A 19,339-nucleotide genomic window follows, 5' to 3' on the forward strand; every position below is an offset into this window, starting at 1 on the left:
GGAAAAAAAGAAGAAACCAGTAGTTAATTTAAAATGTAAGGTAGAGATATTTGTGGCCAAAGCTAGCAGAGAGCTATTTTGAACATTTGGGTTGTGAATGAGTGACTGAGCTGCTCTCAGTTCAAAATGCAGAATGTACTGGAACTTTGGATGCTGAGATTCAACCTCTGAAGAAAAGACAGTGTGAGAACTTATGGAGCAGGTTATAAGATCCTGACTGCAACACTGAATATGAGGAAAATGAAAATAAAGTCTGTCAGATGAGAAGTCGGTAAATCCTCTAATATATGACGCTAAACTAATTGCACCCAATCTAGATATCTCCCTTCCCAGACTAACTCCCTGAAGTTTTGTATCTAATTATTGAGCCTTCAGAATAAACCACACTTACGCTGAACTTGTATTTATGTGAACCTCTCTTGACAAAGACTGGTCATCAACTTTTCTTGTGGTAATGATGAATTTTGGATATTCAGTACAGTCTTGGGCCACTATCACATTGCAGCTTTTATTGAAAGAACACGTAAAGCTCATGTGATCAAATGTTTTGAAATCTCCCTCACTGACTTCACATGTGGCTGCAAAACAAAACCAGAAAAGAAATGGCAGATGTGATAATGGCATGGTGCGTTGCTGCAAAGTACTGAAGACAGCTTCTGTGTGATTGGACTACACAGCAAATAGAAAAAGAACTTCAACATCTCCTTGGCAAAATCTTTTGATGCTGCCAGTCTCTAAGAACAGATGTCACTACAGAATTGCTAACAGACGTATTGCTAACAGACTATATTAGTATTGATTTTGATGACATGCTAAAAGCAAAACTCAAGACAGTGATTAAAACTTACTGTCTTCAGAAACTGAAAGTAGTAACCATTAAAGAACTAGTTTACATTACCCAACAGAAGTGTTAGACACCAATCACTTAAAACTCATATGATTTTTTTTAATAAAATAATAAACATGGCAGAAAATTAATTATTTGTCTTACACCCATCAAATGATGCCTCTCAACACAGAGATAGCACCTTCTTAGAAGGGGCAAAAGATTATCTCTACAGCTTGCAGATAGGAATGATTCCTGAACTCTGAAGATTTACATAATTTTAAAGACTCTTCATCCACCTGCTAGTAAATATAAGTGATAAAATGAACTGCTGTGAAAGCAGAGTTGGAGACACTAAGCTTCCCTCTAGAAGAACAATATGGGTAAAGACAAGTCCCAGTTGTCTCAGAGGATGGATATACAAACATTGCTTTCTCATGAGACAATCATATAAGTAGTACTTACATTGATCTTCTTGTGCTATTTGTGAAGCTATTTCAGGAAGGAAATTCCAGGCAGTGATATCTCTAGTCTCATATGATGAAGATGATGGCCCTAAGGGCAAAGTGAATGGCACTCGGAGTCCCTGATAGTAAAGCGTTACCTGAAAAAGTAGAAATGAAAAAAGCATTAAGATATATTGAGCCATATTGCTTGTGATATCACTGCAAAGAGACAAACAGAAAAGACATCCTCGAAAAATATCTTGAAGATACACAACTGCAGTTGTGTTAGTCTCCCTAGGATATGCCCAGATCTCAGGTTTTTCTTAGCAATCACTCTCTCTTCTGGTCTCAATTCCTGACATTTATGAGAAATTGTTAAGAACATTAGAAAGTAATCTATGTAGATGAAGTTTAAATGATAATTATGTGACTTTTGAAAAAATGATTTAAAAATTTAAATAACTAATCTGATGGATGTGTTTGGCAAAGTGAATGTCATCAGTTAAAGGCTGAAAAATAGCATGATGTGCCATGGTGGTAAGATTTCTTACTTTTGTAAATACAAAAGACATTTACCAAGAGCATCAACTTAATGCCTAATGTTCCTACTTCTTCATTATCATGTAATAAAGATCCTGCAATTCTGAAGCACAAAGGAAGGTTAAAGACACACTAATTTCTCTGTTTATGAATAGCGAGCTGTTATTAATTTACCACAGATCCATAGGGGGAAACTTTTAAAGCAGCGCACAGGGATTTCGTGGACAAGGACCAATTAATCAGTAGGATTCTGCAGATCCAGCCTGTGCAATCTGCTCTGAGTGTGTAACTAACTGCTTCGATTTAGTTAAAGCTGAGTTAAAGCCACAGAATTATCTGTGGCTGTCATAACTTGCTCAGACCTGTCTCATAGAGTGTGGTCAACTGCAGCTGTGGGACTGAAGCACAAACATAATTAGATGCTGCACTTGGCTGCTGTGGTGTGCAAGATGTTCTCAAGGTCTCCATTATCTGCTCCCTGGCCCATATACATTTCACAAAACTGTCACATAGGATTAAAAAAAAGCTGTAAGTGTAAAGCAGTCATATTTGAAGCAGCCGGGGCCTAACCACTGTTCTCATCATGGAAATAAATTATTTTGCTATAGTTTTCTACTTCTGCTTGTTGTCCTATTTCACCAAGCCAGTACAAAATCAAAGACCGTATTCAATACTAGTATTTCATACTCTTGTTATCGGGTATATAACAGCTTCTCTTTAAAAAAAATATGATTAATTTTTATTTTTTAATATGAAAGTATCAAAACGAATAAGTTGAAAATCCATTAATGGTAAGGAAAAAGAAAATAAAATTGACACATACCCCAGGAACTTTAATTACTGTATCAATTGTTCGTGGAGATGTTGCAGCTGCCCGTAGAATAAGTTCACGAGACGGGTTTTTCTGATGTGCCTCTGAGAAGCCCAAAACAAGTGCCGCACCAGGAACATACTGCATGAATCTAGAGATAAATAAGATGTGACAAACTCAGCTCCATGAGTAAAGACAGATATTGGAGGGTGAAGATTGCTGGCATTTCTGAGAAATTGGAGGAAAAAATGGGAAAACTGAAGTCAAAGAAAAAGCGCTTTGGGTAATTCTAAACGGTTGATTTTATCCTAAGGAAACACATTGTTTTTATTTTGATCATTTTAACAGTTGTGGGTCATTATTTTTTAAAAGACTGAATAGAAGGACATTTCAAAACAAAAAGTCATTTTGAACCCAAATATCTAATCATTTAATAAGAGAAATGAAATTAAGCATGTCAAATTTTAAATATTCGGAGGATGCCTTTTAATATGAAACATGTGGGGGAACTAGAAGACGCTCAAAGAATACTGTTGTGCCCCTGAACTTGTGTTTTCTCCAAAACTATCTGTATTCAAAAAATCATCTATTTCTTTCAGTGCATTTATAATGCCAACTAGTGTATAAAAGGCAACACAACAGTCCAGGAAAGAACAAAGTACGTACACTCTGCTCGTCTTTTTTATCCAGGAAGGAACATTTCCCCATTGTACCTTCAGCTGCATGGCTGGCTTCCTTGCCAGTTGGCCCGTGGTAGCCAAGGCTGCTATCCTGTAGTCTCGGCACTCCCTGCCCCATCTCATTCTAACCTTTACAGACAGGAAAAGACACCCAAATTTCAGAAAAGAATCGCAGAAACATCATTAGTAATTTCAAAATATAAATTTTTCTTCTTTCCTGAAATTTCACATTAATTTTTTATGTTTCTACATCTTTTCTTTCACTCTTAGATACACTTAGGTTTGCTGCAATTTCCTGAGATTTACTTAAACTTGGTAAGCTAATAACAGTATACATTTTGTTCTAGAAGAATATTGGACTAAAATGTCTATTAGTCTACTGCAGTGTTTCGTGTACTGAGCTTCTACGTTTTGAATGCTGAAATGACAGGTTGAATTAATTAACAGCTGCTGCAAAATGTAGAAGTTTGTAAATTATTATCCAAATACTTGTTTCGTTCATAGGTGTATTGGAAGCACAGCATAGGAAGGAGTGGAGAAAAAAAAAGACCTAAAATTTCATCTGTGTTTTATCAGGTGTCAACCAATTATCTAACCTTAATTTTTCTGCTATCTCATATAAATCCCAAGAAATAGAATGTTTCAAATGCCTTTGAATAATTGATCTTCTGAAATGAGTTACATAGAGAAAAACAGTTTGATTTTCCAGAAAAGCATACTTGTATTGAATGAGAAATAATAATTAGATAGAAATATTTTCAAACTTTTAAAATACTTCTATAAATAACATTTTCATGCATCTTGAAGATAAAAATTTTGGGGGGAGTCAGGCTTTGAAGTCGCTGGTTTTTATTTTCTGTTTGTTTTTGTTTTAATTCAAAAGGAGAGTGAAATTTATGAACATTTTCTGATTTTTTTTACTAAAATTGGAGCACATTTCAAAATACTTATGTATTCCCTGTTTGGACTTTCTAATCAGCAGGTTCACCGTACTTATTTAAAAAACTGTGGGCCTTTTAGATGTCTCACTTGGCAAAGCTGCCTGTGTACTTACCTGTGCTTTCAGAGGCAGTATTACAGCATCAGCACATGCTTTCCAATTGGTTTCAGCCAGCTGAACCACAACTAGTTGCACATCAACTTTGGCAGCATCGGAACGAACATATGCTGTAGCTTGATAACCTTGATTTCTGTTGTCACTTCTTACTGCCTGTGCCACAATCGTAATGCCAGGTGGAATTATGTCTCCCAGGAAGTTGCGCTGAAAAAGAACCCCCAACCATCTGTGCTTAAGTATTTCAGTGCATTCACTGGAGAGCCTACAGTCCGGTATACGTATGCTGATAGCAAGTAGCATCCTTCATCCTTCAGCAGTTTAGTTTATGGTACATCTTATCTTTATCTCCAATAATTAAGAATAGTTTTGGTTTCAGGCTTAGTCATTTCATTACCAAGAGAAATTTTCAAGGATGTGATTGTTTTCATACAGGATCCAAGACTCTTCTATACTATCTTTTTACACTTCTTAAGATTTTGTGCATTATTTTGATATTCAGAATAGCTGTCTATGTACTTACTGGGCACCTTCGTAGAGTTATACACATTCACAGTGTATTCTACTATACAACCGCTTCTTCAAACAAATATTCTGAAATTCTTTGTGGTGGCAGAGTTCCCATAGACATTTTCTGCATTTGCAATACAGTTCCAGAATATCAAGTGTGTATTAAAGATAAGAATGATCACTGCCTAATGGGACTTTAAATTTCCTAAATCAGCAATGACCATGGGCATTATGATTTTATTTATACTCAGCTTGCATTCATGACAACTAGAAGGAATTAAGTTGGTGGAGTTTTTTGTTTGTTTATTTTTAATTCTTTACATAAATCTTATATCCTTCTAACTTGCGTTTTTACCTAGATTCTAAGTTTTTTGAACTCCGGAGTTTCATAAGAAAAAAGAATTTTTTTCCCCCTTTAATTTATATCCCCTTTCCCTTTATTTTCTTCAATCATTTTCTGCTCCAGGCTTTCACATACACCTAATGCCTTTAGAAATGAAGGACAATGTAATACAGAAATCAAGAAACAAGACTCCAAGGTGAAAGGAATTTGGAAAAAATATTTTACAGGGAGAAAGTGAACTTCAGTGCACTTTATGTTCCAGTTTACAAACTTGACAACTTCCTGGTGCTGCCTGGCTCAACTGGTTAGAGTCTGTCTGCAACTTCTGAGATACTACCTCGTGTGTCAGGCTGGATTCATGTCTGTGATGAGTGGTGGCTCCTCTGCTCACAGGGTTTCTCCTTGAGCTGTGGGCAGCTTTTTCCCCATGACGGTGACTGCTGCTACTGCTACTGGAGCTGCTCATATGGCTTTTCCTGCTGCTGCTGTCACTGCTGCTGCTGTTGCTGTGGCTGCTTCCATACTCAGAGGAAGATGACGATGAGCTGCTTGATGTCCTGTGGCCTGAATGCTATGAAACACAAATGGGTTAAAAAAGCTATGGCATGGCCTCTAATTTTAGTGTAGGCATCAAAATCAGAGCTATAAGCCTCCTTGTGCAGGCAACTTATACATAGACAGCATATGACTTTTATCACGAAGCAGACATGAAATTGGATAGGAATGTGCCTTATATCCACCTATACCTCTCTTCATATAGGAATGCCATGCAGACAGTGATTGTAAATGGTGACATTGTATTGTCCAGTTCTAATGACAGGCAAAGCTAAGCTTGAACTTTGTGATTATTTAGAAACTATTTAAAAAGATATTAATATTTAATTAAAAACACTACAGATCATCTTTCTCTTTCATAAGCAGAGCACACAATAACTGTGCAGGTAACACCTACAAAATTCACTTCATTGTCATCCTTAGAAGTACTTCAACATACTCCCGTGCACTAATGCATACTGAACCCAGCTTCTGATACACAATGATTTTGTCCTTCTACTATGACTCCCTAAAAAAATACGGAAGCAGTTAATCATACAGGAAGGCCCTGATATTTTATAATTCTCTCATGGTCTTTGTTAGCTGAGTATTGTACAGCATCTAGCTGACAGGTATCTTCACCACAAAGCTGCTAGAGCTGCAACAGAGGGATGCAGTACAATAGCTAGTATATTAGTAATAATTATTTTTATTTTGTCAGTACTGAGTGGTATTATTAGACAATATGAAATAGACAAGTGAAATGAACCAAAGCCTTCCAGCAATATGCTTGAGCATATCAGCTCCAGCCACCACAGCAATGTGCAATTTAATTAGGCACCTACCCAGTGCGTGTGAGCAGACCTGAAGCGGAGCCGGTATACTTTTGGCAGGTATGTTTCCTGCAAAATTCCAAAAGAAGCAATTACCTACAGCTCAGTGAAGATCACCTCTTAGTAGAAGTCAAAGCATTAAAAAATGTTACCCATTCATTAGAAATGTCGTAACTACTGTGACTGTTAAACTGAGACTTGACACGCTTAGTCTCAGCTTGTCTGTCCTGTTTCCACTGGCGATGGGAAACACCAGAGCTTTCACTGCTGCTGCTGGTACTCCTGCTGTTGCTGCTGGCTCTTCTGCTGCTACTGCTGCTACTCTGTGTTTTCTGTTTCTGCTCACGGACACTTCTTTCTCCTTCAGCCGTGCTGGCATGTGGAAATGTTGTGGTCTTGGACTGCTTCTTAGCATTCCGCCTTGTACCAGATGATTTGCTACTGCTGCTGCTGCCCTTACTGTTGCTTTTGCTACTGCTGCTGCTGCTGCTGCCCTTGCTATTGCTTCTGCTGCTACTGCTGCTGCCACTATTGGTTTTGCTCCTTCTGCTACTGCTTTTGCTCTTGCTGCTGCTGCTACTACTACTGCTGCTGCTACTACTACTACTGCTGCTACTATCACTGCTGCTACTGCTGCTACTATCACTGCTGCTACTACTGCTGCTACTACTGCTGCTACTACTGCTGCTACTGCTGCTACTACTGCTACTACTACTGCTACTACTACTGCTACTACTACTGCTACTACTACTGCTACTGCTGTCCCCAAATGGGTAGAATTTCTTCTCTTTGGCTTTGGATCGCCTTGATTTCAGATTAATCTGGGTGTTTTCTTGTGATGCTCTGTTGTCAGAGTCACTGCTGGAGGGGGTGCTCGTTGTACTCTCAGTGCTCTCACTGATGCTGCTGGCACTGGATGAGGAGCTTCTGGAGTTTCTTGTTGCCTAGTCAATTGGAAACCATTATGAAAACCATTAGAAACCATTGGAAATAGAAAACAATTTTTTTTTTTATCTGTCCCTGCAGAAGGCTGTAGGTAAAATAGATACAGAGAACTATGAATTTCTCTGCTGCCTTAAGAGACAAGATGTAAGCCTGAGATAGCATCCTTGCAATACATTGCAATAAGGCCATCACATAATAATGTATCAAGAACACAAATAAGTAAAACAGTACTCCAAATCCCTGTGTAGATATTGTTGATCATACAATTACATGTGACTAGTGTTAATAGTGATGGGGCTGTAACTATGCTTACCTCAGAGCAAGCTGGGTAGGTAGGAAGATATCATACCTTTCTGCCACAGTTGTAGTAACTGGAAGCTGCTAGCTATCTTCTGGGCCCACATCTATTTTGGATCTTACATGGCTGATCTTCAGAAAAACCTATAAAACCAACCTGCTCTCCCTAAAGTCCTTCACTACATTTACTGCAAAAGAGATGAATTCAATCAAAAGACCCACCGAAAGCCAGATTTGATTTTCCAACTCTTGTTTACTATCTAAAAAATGGAGGCTACTAAATAAAAGAAATATAAATAATTAAGCTTTGTGTGCAGCCTTCCACAAACCTAGAAGTGGGTTTTTACAGCTGTACCTGGTTATCGGTGTCATCAAGGATTTTCTTCACTCTTTTGATCACTTCTTTGCTGGAAGATACTTGTGTCTCTGGATCTTCAAATGTCACTAAACGTACCATTTTTGTAGGAGCTTGATCTCCCGCTTGAATTGTTACTTGTATTTTTTCAATAGGTATGTCTGTGTAGACTGAAATTTCACAACAATTAGTATTATTGTTAATAGTAGCAATTGAATAATAGAATAAGACATTTTTGCTAGTATTTGTTGAAATGTTTCATACTGAGTAACTTTTAAAAACAGCTAAGATACATGCTAGCAATAATAAAATTTTATAATGTTAGTATGATAGTATGATCTTTTCATGTGAGTAAACAAAATAATCTAAGATTGAAACCCAGTGAATTGGATTGCTTACCTAGATAACACTATAGGAAGGGGAGTTAGGCACCAGAAACGAAGGCTTTCCTCTTGAATTATAAAGAATGGCCCAAAAGGCCAGACCTAAATTCAGTGGCCTGCTGTGCTTTCAATTCTTATGATCATGGATTAAGATATTTAGGACTAGATCCAGGCAGGGTTAATCCGTAATTCCCTTTAAGATTCTGGGTTTTTAAACTGTAGCTACAGGACACTGTGTTAGATCTGTTGCCCATGTCCAATTGCTCTTTGCTTGCATCCCAAATCCAACGATTCAGGACACATCAGACACGCTCTGCAGGTACAGATCAGCTCTGTGTGATGCAGACCATGCTGAGAGGCACTGCACTGCATAGCCACTTTCTGGGAGAGCTGGGAATCACTGCTCAGGCAGAGAGGGGAGAGGTGTATTAACACTGCAAAGGAGTTTGGTGACAAAATTATATATGGGAAGGCAGAAAGTTCTAATGGTAGTTTTAGTGGCGCTTAAGGTACAAAAAACATATATGTATGTATAAAAATATATATGTATGCACATCAACAACAATTCATCTACCCATCCATCACTTTCTCTTTTTTTTTTGCACAATTGAATTTACCTGGCTTGAAGCTCACTCTAAGGGCATGTTCTCCAATAAGGTAATAGAGAGGCACATTTTTTATAAATGCTGCATGTACACTTTTCTTCTCAATGCAGACTTGAACCCCAAATGTACTTGCATTGGAGCACATGGATTGAACAAATGGCTCCTTCCAGGAAGAATGTCCAAAGGAGAAGGAATTTCCTGATGAAACATCTTCAACAGACTGTCTGTCCTGTTAGATAATACACTTGTCAAGTAAAAGTAGGCAACAGTAAGAGAAATGGTTACATGCTATCAATTCTGTTTCAGTCATACGTACATTTATTCTACAGAAGGTACTAACCAGTTTGAGATAGCAAGGCTGTGTACAACATCCTGGCTTTCAATTGGACAAAATTATCAGTTAAATGGCTCAGTTAGACTATCTAGAGCAAAAAAAATAGTGCTTGAGTCCATAAGACTGGTAAACTACATCACAAAATAATTGCAATTATTTTATTTTGCTTTATAATAATTTATAATAATTGCAATTTTTTTATTTTGCACAGTATTAGACTGTATTAACAGATTCACAATCAGTGTGAGTGTGGCTCTAGACTGACTGAAGTTCTTTTCTTTGCTTTATAATTTGGTAGAACTACAGAACCTTCATCTATACTTATGCAAATTCTGTCTCACTTGTGGTGTGACTTGGATGTCAGAATATATCAACTAGAAGATCACAGAAATTTCCTAGACGTCCAAAGCATATCAGATGTTAGAAATTTTCACTCAAAAGTGTGCCATATACACATGCTGAAAGTTATGATTCTGGAAGAGTTAATTAAAATTAATTAAAATTAGAATCAAGTCCATGAAATGAGAAATAAAGCAAATGGCAAAAGAAACATGACCATAAGTTTTCTTTTCATATTTTGCAGTTAATTTTTTACTCAGTACATCATGTCTCACAAAATTCCAAACTTGCATGTACAGCACTGAAAAACTGGAATTTTTATGCTAATCCTTTCTTTCCAAAAGGAATGATAATGACAATGGGAAATGGTCAAGTTTGTGCCATTTTTCAGTTATTGTTCATTCAAGAATAACTGCAGAGTGATAAATGTTTGTAATGAGCACGTAGGCACAAAGATTTGCTTGTTCTGGAATACTGGAAATTGTTCCAGCTGACAGTACATTTACCCATTGACTTTTTCATAGGAAAGTGCTGTACTCACCCTCATCTCTTATTTTATCTGAAAAACTTCAGAGTTGCAGGATGATAAGGAAACCAGAACAGCACAATATGTTCCTCATCTCTGTCAGTTTTCCATTGAAAGAAATGTTATGGTGAGGCCTTCATAATTGCTGCCCATCAGAAGAAAGCATGTAGTTGCTTTTATGGAAAGCTTTAGTTTAGGAAGTCATTTGACTTCACGCACAAACTGCCATCCATCCTTGAATCAAGGTAACTATACGCAGTAAATTTAGCTCTACATGCTGAATACTGGAACATCTTGTGGAGTATTGCCTATCCCAGGAATGTAATGATTGTATTATGGCTGCAAAGTGTTTTAAAGATTGTGGGCCTATCCTGTAGATGGCAGTGTAAAATTAATTACTAAAGCAAGTGTTCTTGCTTTTGAAAGTGTTGTAAGTCTGACCTGATTACAATCCAGACTTTAAAGTAATGCTACTACAGGCTACTTGTGTTATTAGATTGAATGTGACTTATTCTGTGCAAGGTAACACTGGTCAGAGATGAATTGTACATTTTCCTATGGGGGAAAAAAATGTTTTTTTCCTGATTAAAAGCCAAAAAATAGTCAAACAGTTACCCTGATGTTATCAGTCTCGCCTGATGCAGAATCTGAGTCGAAGGACATCTTCATTATGTCAGGCACTGCTTCAGGTAGAAGAACTGGAGTCATCTTACTAGCAGCCAAATCTTCAATATTTCGTGTAACAGCAAATGTCCTAGAGCTGCAGAATAAACATTAGAGGGAACCTGTATTGATAAAGCACTGCTGAGGAAAAGACCTGAATAATGCCACATAGCACGTACTCAGCAACAAGTATCATACCTTGCAAATTGCTTTGTAGATATTTACAGCATCTTTCCTGCTAGCTTTATTTCCAAGGACTGCTTAAACTGAATAAATACATGGACTGATCTCAGTCCAGAGAGCTTGCAGTTAGGCTTTCACAATCACAGGTATCAGTTAAAAGAACTGTATTCTATGGGATCTGCATAAGCCTAATGCCTTGAAGAACAGCCTGCTTAGAAATCTGGCTATAGGTTAAATTATTCAATTTTTGAATCTCATATTTTTTTAATTTTTATTTTTGAAACCTTTTGCACATTCACTGCTAAACTTGGTTTTCACTTCCTCTGAATACCATACTGCCATAACTCAGGAAAAAAAAATCATGCAGTGGACTGTTGGCCAATAAATGCTATTTCCTGTGCAATATTTTTAGACTCAGACAATTAAATAAATGTTTCTAGTTTTGTCTAACTGCACTCGTATATTCACATGCCTTAGAAAGATATCATGGGGAGATCTGTTGGAAGGTGAAGAACCTACTACTTACTTATCTGTGTGTATTTTGTAATTTGTTTACAGCGCTGTGGGGCTTAGGAGTGTCAGTCAGAATCAAGGACAAGAGATATAAGATGCTAAAAGAACAAATGGTATAAGTGGTATGAGACTCTTGTGGCCAAATACCCTGACCCCTTTGTTCCATACTCTATAATCTTTGCGGATGCTGTTACAGTGCTGTAAGAACCATGAGTTTTGATTTGGGTCAGAGAAGTGTCTTGACTATTGAATACTTTTGGCAGATTAAAACCTATTTCTCTGAGCTATTAACATTGTGCTAACTCTACCTTATTAGTCATTTATCAGAGCTAACATCCAACTCAGAATTCTGCACATGCTGTTTCTCATGTATGAAGTTGATCTCCTTGCCCTGAGGCTTTTGTGGTCCACCAATGAAGGTGGCCTTTGTGACAATAAATGGAAAGATGGTCTACAAAATGGTCTCTATTTTAATATGGTCCACACTGTACTAACCTGAGCAATTCCAATCTAACCTATATGAAAGATGAATTTGTATTCATTTGATAGCACTCCCTTCCTCTTGAAAGCTCCTACCGTGCTGTGTGCACTGTAAAGCACACAATTGCACTTCATGTGGAACACCTCAATAAAACGTATGTCACCTGTGGGCTTTGTTTTCTTTTCCATCTCTCTCTTTTTTTTTTTTTTTTAAGATAAGGACATGACAGCAATGCTCCACGGTGGGTGAGAGGAGAACCTTGAAGAATGGAATCTGAAATAAAATATTCTCCCTAACAAGCTGAGGGGATAAAAGAAAATACAAATCAACTTGCATTTCAGATGGTTCATCTGAGTAAAGGGACAAAAAAGGAAATGATTTTTATTTTAATCCCATTCAATAATTCAAATGACCACTGAACAGCAGTCTGGGTCTCCAAGCAGAAAGCCCTGGGGTTTCTTTTCCAATTTTTTTTTTAGTATTTTTTATGCCAATAGTCTACTCCTGCCACCTAATGAAAGTAGAAGATCGATTCCTCCCTGTTGAGCACAGAGAGCCGACAAATGTAGCTGCATCACAGGTGACACATGTCAATGTCTGCAGAATCACACAGTACTGTAAAAATAGGCTGCAAGAGCCAGTTCTGGTCCTTTAACAAGAAAAACAGTCACAAAGAAGGCCTAAAGCTATGGTATGAAAGAATGTGTTCTCTCTGATCCCACACAAGGGAGAAGAAAATAAAAGGGAGATTTTCCAATATGTATTAGTGTATTTTTTGGTTGAGAGAAGAAGCTGTGCTATAGTATAAGCTAAATTCACGGCAGGGGTAAGGGACAAGCAATTCAGCTGTGTTGGGCCCACTGATATTTTGGGTTATGTGGCCTTACACATATCCCTAATACGGAGACAGAAGAGCTCAATGTCTGTTTAAAACAAAAATGATAACCCAAAAGATCATTGAAAAACTATTTTTCTGGTTTTTAAAGCACAGCATGACATCATATCTAAAGAAATGAGAAGCAAGAGGCAATTCTACTACCAGATCTTTAGCTCTTTTTAATCTATGGTGAAATGAAATAGCACATATCCTTCTGACCTTGGTGCAAAGGTGTCACGATAACAAAGGTTTGAAGCATGAGTCATTGCCCTCATCTTTCCCCAGCCAAGGAGTGTGGAAAGCTCATAGAGCTCATGTATTACATACATACACTTACTCTTCTGCATTTTTCATTATATGTTGTATACAGCATTTTAATTTTGTAATTCATCTTATAAGATGCCCAAGTGAAGCAATTTCTGCTTATCCTACAGTTAAAACAAGTGAAAAAGCCCCATAGTAGGAGCTCTATTCAAGATTATGTAGATACTTCAGTAGCCTATCATTATGAATATGTGATGTATTTGCAAAGTGCAAATTCTTTGGCAGCTCTCCATATTTATACTTTAATCACAGTTTCCCCTGAAATTTATTTGATTTTTACTTCTTCCTGTAAATTTTGTTTAAAAGTCTGTTTTAGCAACCATCTGCAGTATACCAAATAATTATGTAAAAGAGCCTTAAAAATAACTATTATTTTAATTAAATTTAACTTTGATAGGATTGAATTGAAACATATGTTATATATTCTCTCCATGGTGTGATTAATTGTTATGTTCTGATTTTTACTATAAAGAAAGTTGGGTCCTTCGTGTGCAATCTCTCTGTCACCGAAGTTTTTGGGATTTTTTTATTTGAGTCTGTGATTGCTCACTTGAGTTTCTCTTCCACTCCTGGAAATTTATATAAATCCCACAGCTGTGACAGCTTGTAACCTGTACAGCATGTAGGATATAACTGAACTAAATGCTATTGAAAACTGTTTACTACTTGTGTCTGGGTGTGAGAGATGAAAAGGAAAATAATATTACATCCTGTCCAGCTGTAATGACATGGGAGTATAGACGGTAACTCAGTGACCATCAAGACAAAATGCTTAATACTAAAATATTTTGAATGGAGTTTACAAGCAACTGTACGAGCAATGGTTTTCTAGAATCATCTTTCAATAGAACACTTTAAGCTAACACAGGAAGGTGTCAGAATACCTCTAAAATATTATATGCAATAGGTTCCTTATTTTTTAGTGGAACTGAGCAAAAGGAAGAGAAAGTCTATATTAAACTATGATTTTAGACTCATTCTATTTAGAACATACATTCACACTTCCTCTCAACACATTATGCCTGCTTGTTTCTCTTCGTGGCTTTAAGATTTTACTTTGCTTGTTCTTTGACCTTCTCAGTGACGTGGTTCAGTGATACATTCTCTAGTTATTGCTTTATCTTCACTTGTACTCATTGCTGTTTCATTGCTCTGTGTGATTCCCACCAAGCATTTGTTTTGTAAGAATGAGCAGGAATGCTTTTTGGAGAAAAATTGATAGTGCTAGAAGTTAGCTAGTGAGCATTAGCTTTTTCATATACTCGGCATTATAGAGCTATTTCCAGCTGACTACTTCACTTTATAAATGATAATGCTACAGGGTCTACAGGAGAGCTTGGGCAGGAACTCATGAACTCCCTGGCTGCGATCCTCTATTTCTTATACTGTCTTGCCTTACTCGATGCCTTTAACACCTTTGTTTCTTATTTGATTCCATCTTCAGTCAAAGGAGGAAAATATTCATTATTTTGATTTGCCAGAAGGATCCTTCTGCCAACAGTTCTAGCTCACCTTGAGGCCCTAAACTCCATCCCAATCTTCAATATCCTCATTCCAGTTCAGCATCCTTATTGAGTTAATATCCACTTTGCCCAATCCAACATTGAGAGCTAGTGAGAAGGGGTGCCTATTGTCCCTGATGATTTTGAGAGTGAACTGTCCTGGTCTTCATAAGAAAATGAACAAAATAATTTGGTTTGTGTGCCATAGCAGCTTACACACAGAAAATTGATGCTCTGTGAACTGCTGAAACACTCCCTCCTCTGTGTGGAGAACCTGATTACAATAAGAATTGATGGATCTGAGGAATCATATTAGGGAGGAGGATGTGATGTCAAATGCCTAATAGTCTGGTCTGTGACCACTGAAGAGCAAAGGAGAATAATGATTAGCCTTTGTGGTGGCTAAACTGATGAGACCTGCAGAGCTTCTCTGGGCCTGCAGCCATGAATGCTAATTGCAGCTGGATCAAGCAACAGAGCTCTTTTGTTATGGCTGTACTCCTAGAGCAGAAACTTGTTAACATTTCTGCAGCTTGTATAGTAGTTGATTTTTGTTGTCAGTGGTGCTTTTTCCTGTGTTATGAATTTTTAGCTTGTCTTTCTCATTGTTTTTTCATGTGTGTATGAAGGTTTTCAAGGCTTTGGTCTACTGCTTTGATTCTTTGGACATATTCTTTCTGTTTCCTCCCTCTCTTTGTGCTTGTATTTCCATCTGTTTTCATTTGTTTGGCATCTGGCTACAATTGTTTTCCAGAGCGTATTGTAATTGCATACACTGATAATAAATCAAGTAAACCTAACAGGCAAGAAAACCAAATGGCAGCCACAGGAAACAAAGTAAAAGCACAAGTTACACCAAGTCCTTTATGGTTACAAGCACCAGATGCATAGGTTATCTGTTAAAAATGATAGAAGCCAATTGGCTTATATCTTACCCAGTGTCTTCAACCCAAATATATGTGTTAGGGTAGAAATTTTATGTCATATGAGCTTTGAATAGTTTATGAGTCTCATGTCTGAAAAATTGTGATTTTCTGGTCAAGACCACAGGAAACAAAACATATTTTCAAACAAAGCTTTTGTGCATATCTTTCTTTTAAATTCATCTACAGTGATCACTGCCAGTTACCCAAGCTGTCAGTCAAAGGCAAGCTCCCTAAGCAAATGTTTTGTTTAATTCAGAAAGAGTCAATATGACTACACAGAAAGATAAGTGCTGTGGCTTACCTTACAGTAATTAAATTAGTCTCTTCTTTGCATGGTGGAATTTCAGCTTTGATACTTCTTTCTTTCATTTGGACAGTGGCAGCAACATTCACAGGTACATGAGCATTTACCTTGGTGTGTGCTTCCAACCCTGCCTGGATCATGTTTGTGTTGATCCCAATTACAAAGGTCATATGTTTAGCCATGCTGAAAAATTAGAATGCGAGAGTAAGATTACATACATAAAGTAAATAGTTGAATTTTTTGTGGCTTTTGTCACTTTAAAATATTATTTTTTTAATTTACCCAAAATATTTACCTCAGACTCGTTTTGGAACGCAGCCTAATGTTGGAATTTAGTAATTCAGTCAGTCTGAAATCAGACCTTGGAGAAGGTGTAATTTGCACTTGAACTATTAGAAGGAAAGTAAGCAAAGTGTTAAAAATTCTGCCCAATTCTTTATAATCATATATGTATTGCTCAGGTCTTGAAATACATTACCATTTCCTGCCACTTTTGTGACAGAAGAATAATAGAAGCTGGTCTCCATTGGGAATCCAGTACAGGTAGGCACGATACGACGAATCTCAGAGGATAGTAAAGCCTTGGTCCATTGCCTTCCTATGCCACTTTGAAGGCTACTGATTAATCTCCTTATTGAAGGGATTTTTTCATCAGGTCCATACCATGCCTGCAATTACAGAGTTCAACTTGTCTAAACAAGCAGAACTTTAATATCATGATCCGTGTTATTAACTGTGCCTCCGGGGAATGTCTGCGAACAATGATTATAGCTAATCCTGATCAAATTTTGAATTTATTTGCCTTGATTAATGCTAAAGACAAGACTAAAGACTTAAAATAAAAAGTTAAGGAGAAGGGAAGGAACATGCAGAAGAAATAGCATTTTAATACTTTTGATGCCTATGTGGTAGTACGTCTGAAATGATACCTGCAATACATTTTGGATGCTGTTTTTATCGAGTTCACCAAAGAACAACTCTTGGCCAAACATCTTCAAGTAACCTGATGCAAAGGATTTGTCACTGGGGAGTGCCTTCCAGTCCGATAGCTGCATGAGAAGAGGAAGAAAATCTGTTTCTTCATAACATTTGGGGAAACAACACTTGACAGATTTTCTTTTCTTCCCCCAGAATTTACCTTTTTTAGGATTTCCCTGAAGTCATAGTTAGTCTCCCAGTCCTTGTCAGGAGAGTAACCTCTAACAAACATCTCCTGAAGTCCTTCAGCTGCTATTCCCACCTGTGAGACAAAGTAAAATTGAAATACTGGTTGGATAAAGATTATAGGAAGGTGTGAGAAGCAAACTGCAGATTGAACCAATTACCTCTATGGGATCAGCAACTCTTCCAAGGAAATGTGTCCGCAGCTGGGACACTGCCATTGTTGGAATTAAGCTTCCTGCATTATTCAGTACCAAATATTTAGCTGCCAGTCCACTCATAAGGAACTCTGTATAGAAACAGGCAATAAAACATAGCCCAGTCAGTTTTTAAAGCCACATTTGCAGATTGTATCAATTTACTAATTGCGTAACACAACAGATACAAGATAATATGAGAAAGGCTAGAAAAATCAGCCACAAAACCAATATTACAAAACAGGCATAAACAGAATATTCTGCCTTTCTGAACTATTAATTGGCAAAATTGTAAGTCCCCTGATCAATATGCAGTGACTATGCTATGTTTCTTATTGCTTCTTCTATATAATTTACATTCAGTCAGATTCTATAATACCAATTTATGAAATGCTTTTACAAGACATTGTTTAAAGCAACTTGACAAAGGAAGGGGGGTCAGAAATGAAAACAGATTTACCATCCTTTGCTAATGTTATAGGAAAAATGGTACAGATGCCCTGTAAGTACAGATGGTGAGGTGGTGTAGATTTCTTTCTCTGATGACTCAGAGGCTATTTAACGTGTCTCATACCACATGCTGTAACTCTTTACATAAAATGTAAATTGTTAAGTAACAACTACTAATTGTTAAGTAGTTGTTAACTATTGTGTAAACTCAGAACAAAGGTAATTTGTATTTATTTTCTCGACTTTAGATTTATCATCTACAATGTTCTTAGGTACAGATAATCAGTGGAGAGGATAGTTATATATTCTTCCTGAACTTGGCACAGCTTTATACAGTTCTATTTTCTGAATTGAAGTAATCCCAAGGATTTTCTAATTTTCCTTAGATTTCAACAGGAGCAAGGGCAACACAGTATGCAGGTGTACCTGTTGCACTGCCTTTCTTCCAACTCTCCTCCTTTTTCCAACACAAGTTGAAGAACAGTGAACTATTTGAGGATTCCCTATGTTAAATTTCTTTTATCCTTATGTTAGACATAGTCACCATATACTGATTAAACTGGCCCTAGAATTCCAGCACAACCAAAATCAGCTTTCAAAATTCAGGATAACTTCAGAGCCCTGGAAAAAGCAGACCACTAATTTCATGACCTGTATAGAAATGATTGAATTGTAGGAAATATGTTTTCAAGTGTTCACAGAATCATAGAATATTCTGAGTTGGAAGGAACCCATGGGGATCATCAAGTCCAGCTCCTGGATTCGTTATGAAGAGAGTGAGACCTTGGCCTCTTTTCACAAGAGGAATGACTACATTCTATTAAATTACTTAGCCAAAATTTAAAGACAAGTCCATTTTTGGTTCACAGATGTGGGATCTTATGAACACTCAGGCCCATGTGATTTTTCTGGTGCCACTTTCTGTATTTCAAAAAAAATCTCACGAGTGTGTCAATAACTACTATTTTCTTATGGGGGGTGTCTCTGTGTGCATTTGTGTTCTAACTCAAGAAATGTTAGTTAAGAAAAAAATATATATTTCTTGATACTTAGAAAGAAGTGCTGCTAATAAATGATTAAATGATTATACAAAATTCATCAGCTTGAAGACAAAGGGGGTGTTTTCAATACCTCAGATGTTATGCAGCTCTAACGCTGTAAGAAAATATTTACCAAAGAAGAATTCTACTAACGGGGTCAGATGGTACACCATAGCTGCTTCAGCGTGAGAATGTGAGGGCACCTGCATGTGTCTGACTAAATGTCTTGCCTCAGGGAAGATGGAAAGCAAAAATAAAGTGATCGAAGAAAGCAGCCTTTCATATCTATGAACATTAGTAAACATTTTTTTGTAATATAAATTTGTAAAAAAAAAGTGCATGTTGAGAGTCAGATTC

General features: G+C 37.1%; 1 protein-coding gene across 1 annotated transcript in view; it reads right to left on the reverse strand.

The window, feature by feature from the left end:
* Window positions 1–19,339, reverse strand: part of LOC306946187 (vitellogenin-1) — a gene marked incomplete at both ends in the record, with an annotated part of 41,375 nt that overhangs the window by 5,285 nt on the left and 16,751 nt on the right. The window contains 17 exons of the mRNA XM_079535160.1: window positions 392–578; window positions 1,292–1,430; window positions 2,636–2,774; window positions 3,290–3,432; window positions 4,358–4,564; window positions 5,548–5,781; window positions 6,590–6,646; window positions 6,730–7,521; window positions 8,175–8,344; window positions 9,175–9,391; window positions 10,977–11,121; window positions 16,132–16,317; window positions 16,430–16,523; window positions 16,613–16,802; window positions 17,064–17,183; window positions 17,273–17,374; window positions 17,460–17,584. Of these exons, the coding sequence (XP_079391286.1) occupies window positions 392–578; window positions 1,292–1,430; window positions 2,636–2,774; window positions 3,290–3,432; window positions 4,358–4,564; window positions 5,548–5,781; window positions 6,590–6,646; window positions 6,730–7,521; window positions 8,175–8,344; window positions 9,175–9,391; window positions 10,977–11,121; window positions 16,132–16,317; window positions 16,430–16,523; window positions 16,613–16,802; window positions 17,064–17,183; window positions 17,273–17,374; window positions 17,460–17,584 (3,247 nt within the window). The remainder of the gene's footprint in view (window positions 1–391; window positions 579–1,291; window positions 1,431–2,635; window positions 2,775–3,289; window positions 3,433–4,357; window positions 4,565–5,547; window positions 5,782–6,589; window positions 6,647–6,729; window positions 7,522–8,174; window positions 8,345–9,174; window positions 9,392–10,976; window positions 11,122–16,131; window positions 16,318–16,429; window positions 16,524–16,612; window positions 16,803–17,063; window positions 17,184–17,272; window positions 17,375–17,459; window positions 17,585–19,339) is intronic.

This window comes from Tetrao urogallus (genome assembly GCF_951394365.1).
Source record: "Tetrao urogallus genome assembly, chromosome: 5".
Taxonomy (NCBI): Eukaryota; Metazoa; Chordata; class Aves; order Galliformes; family Phasianidae; genus Tetrao; species Tetrao urogallus.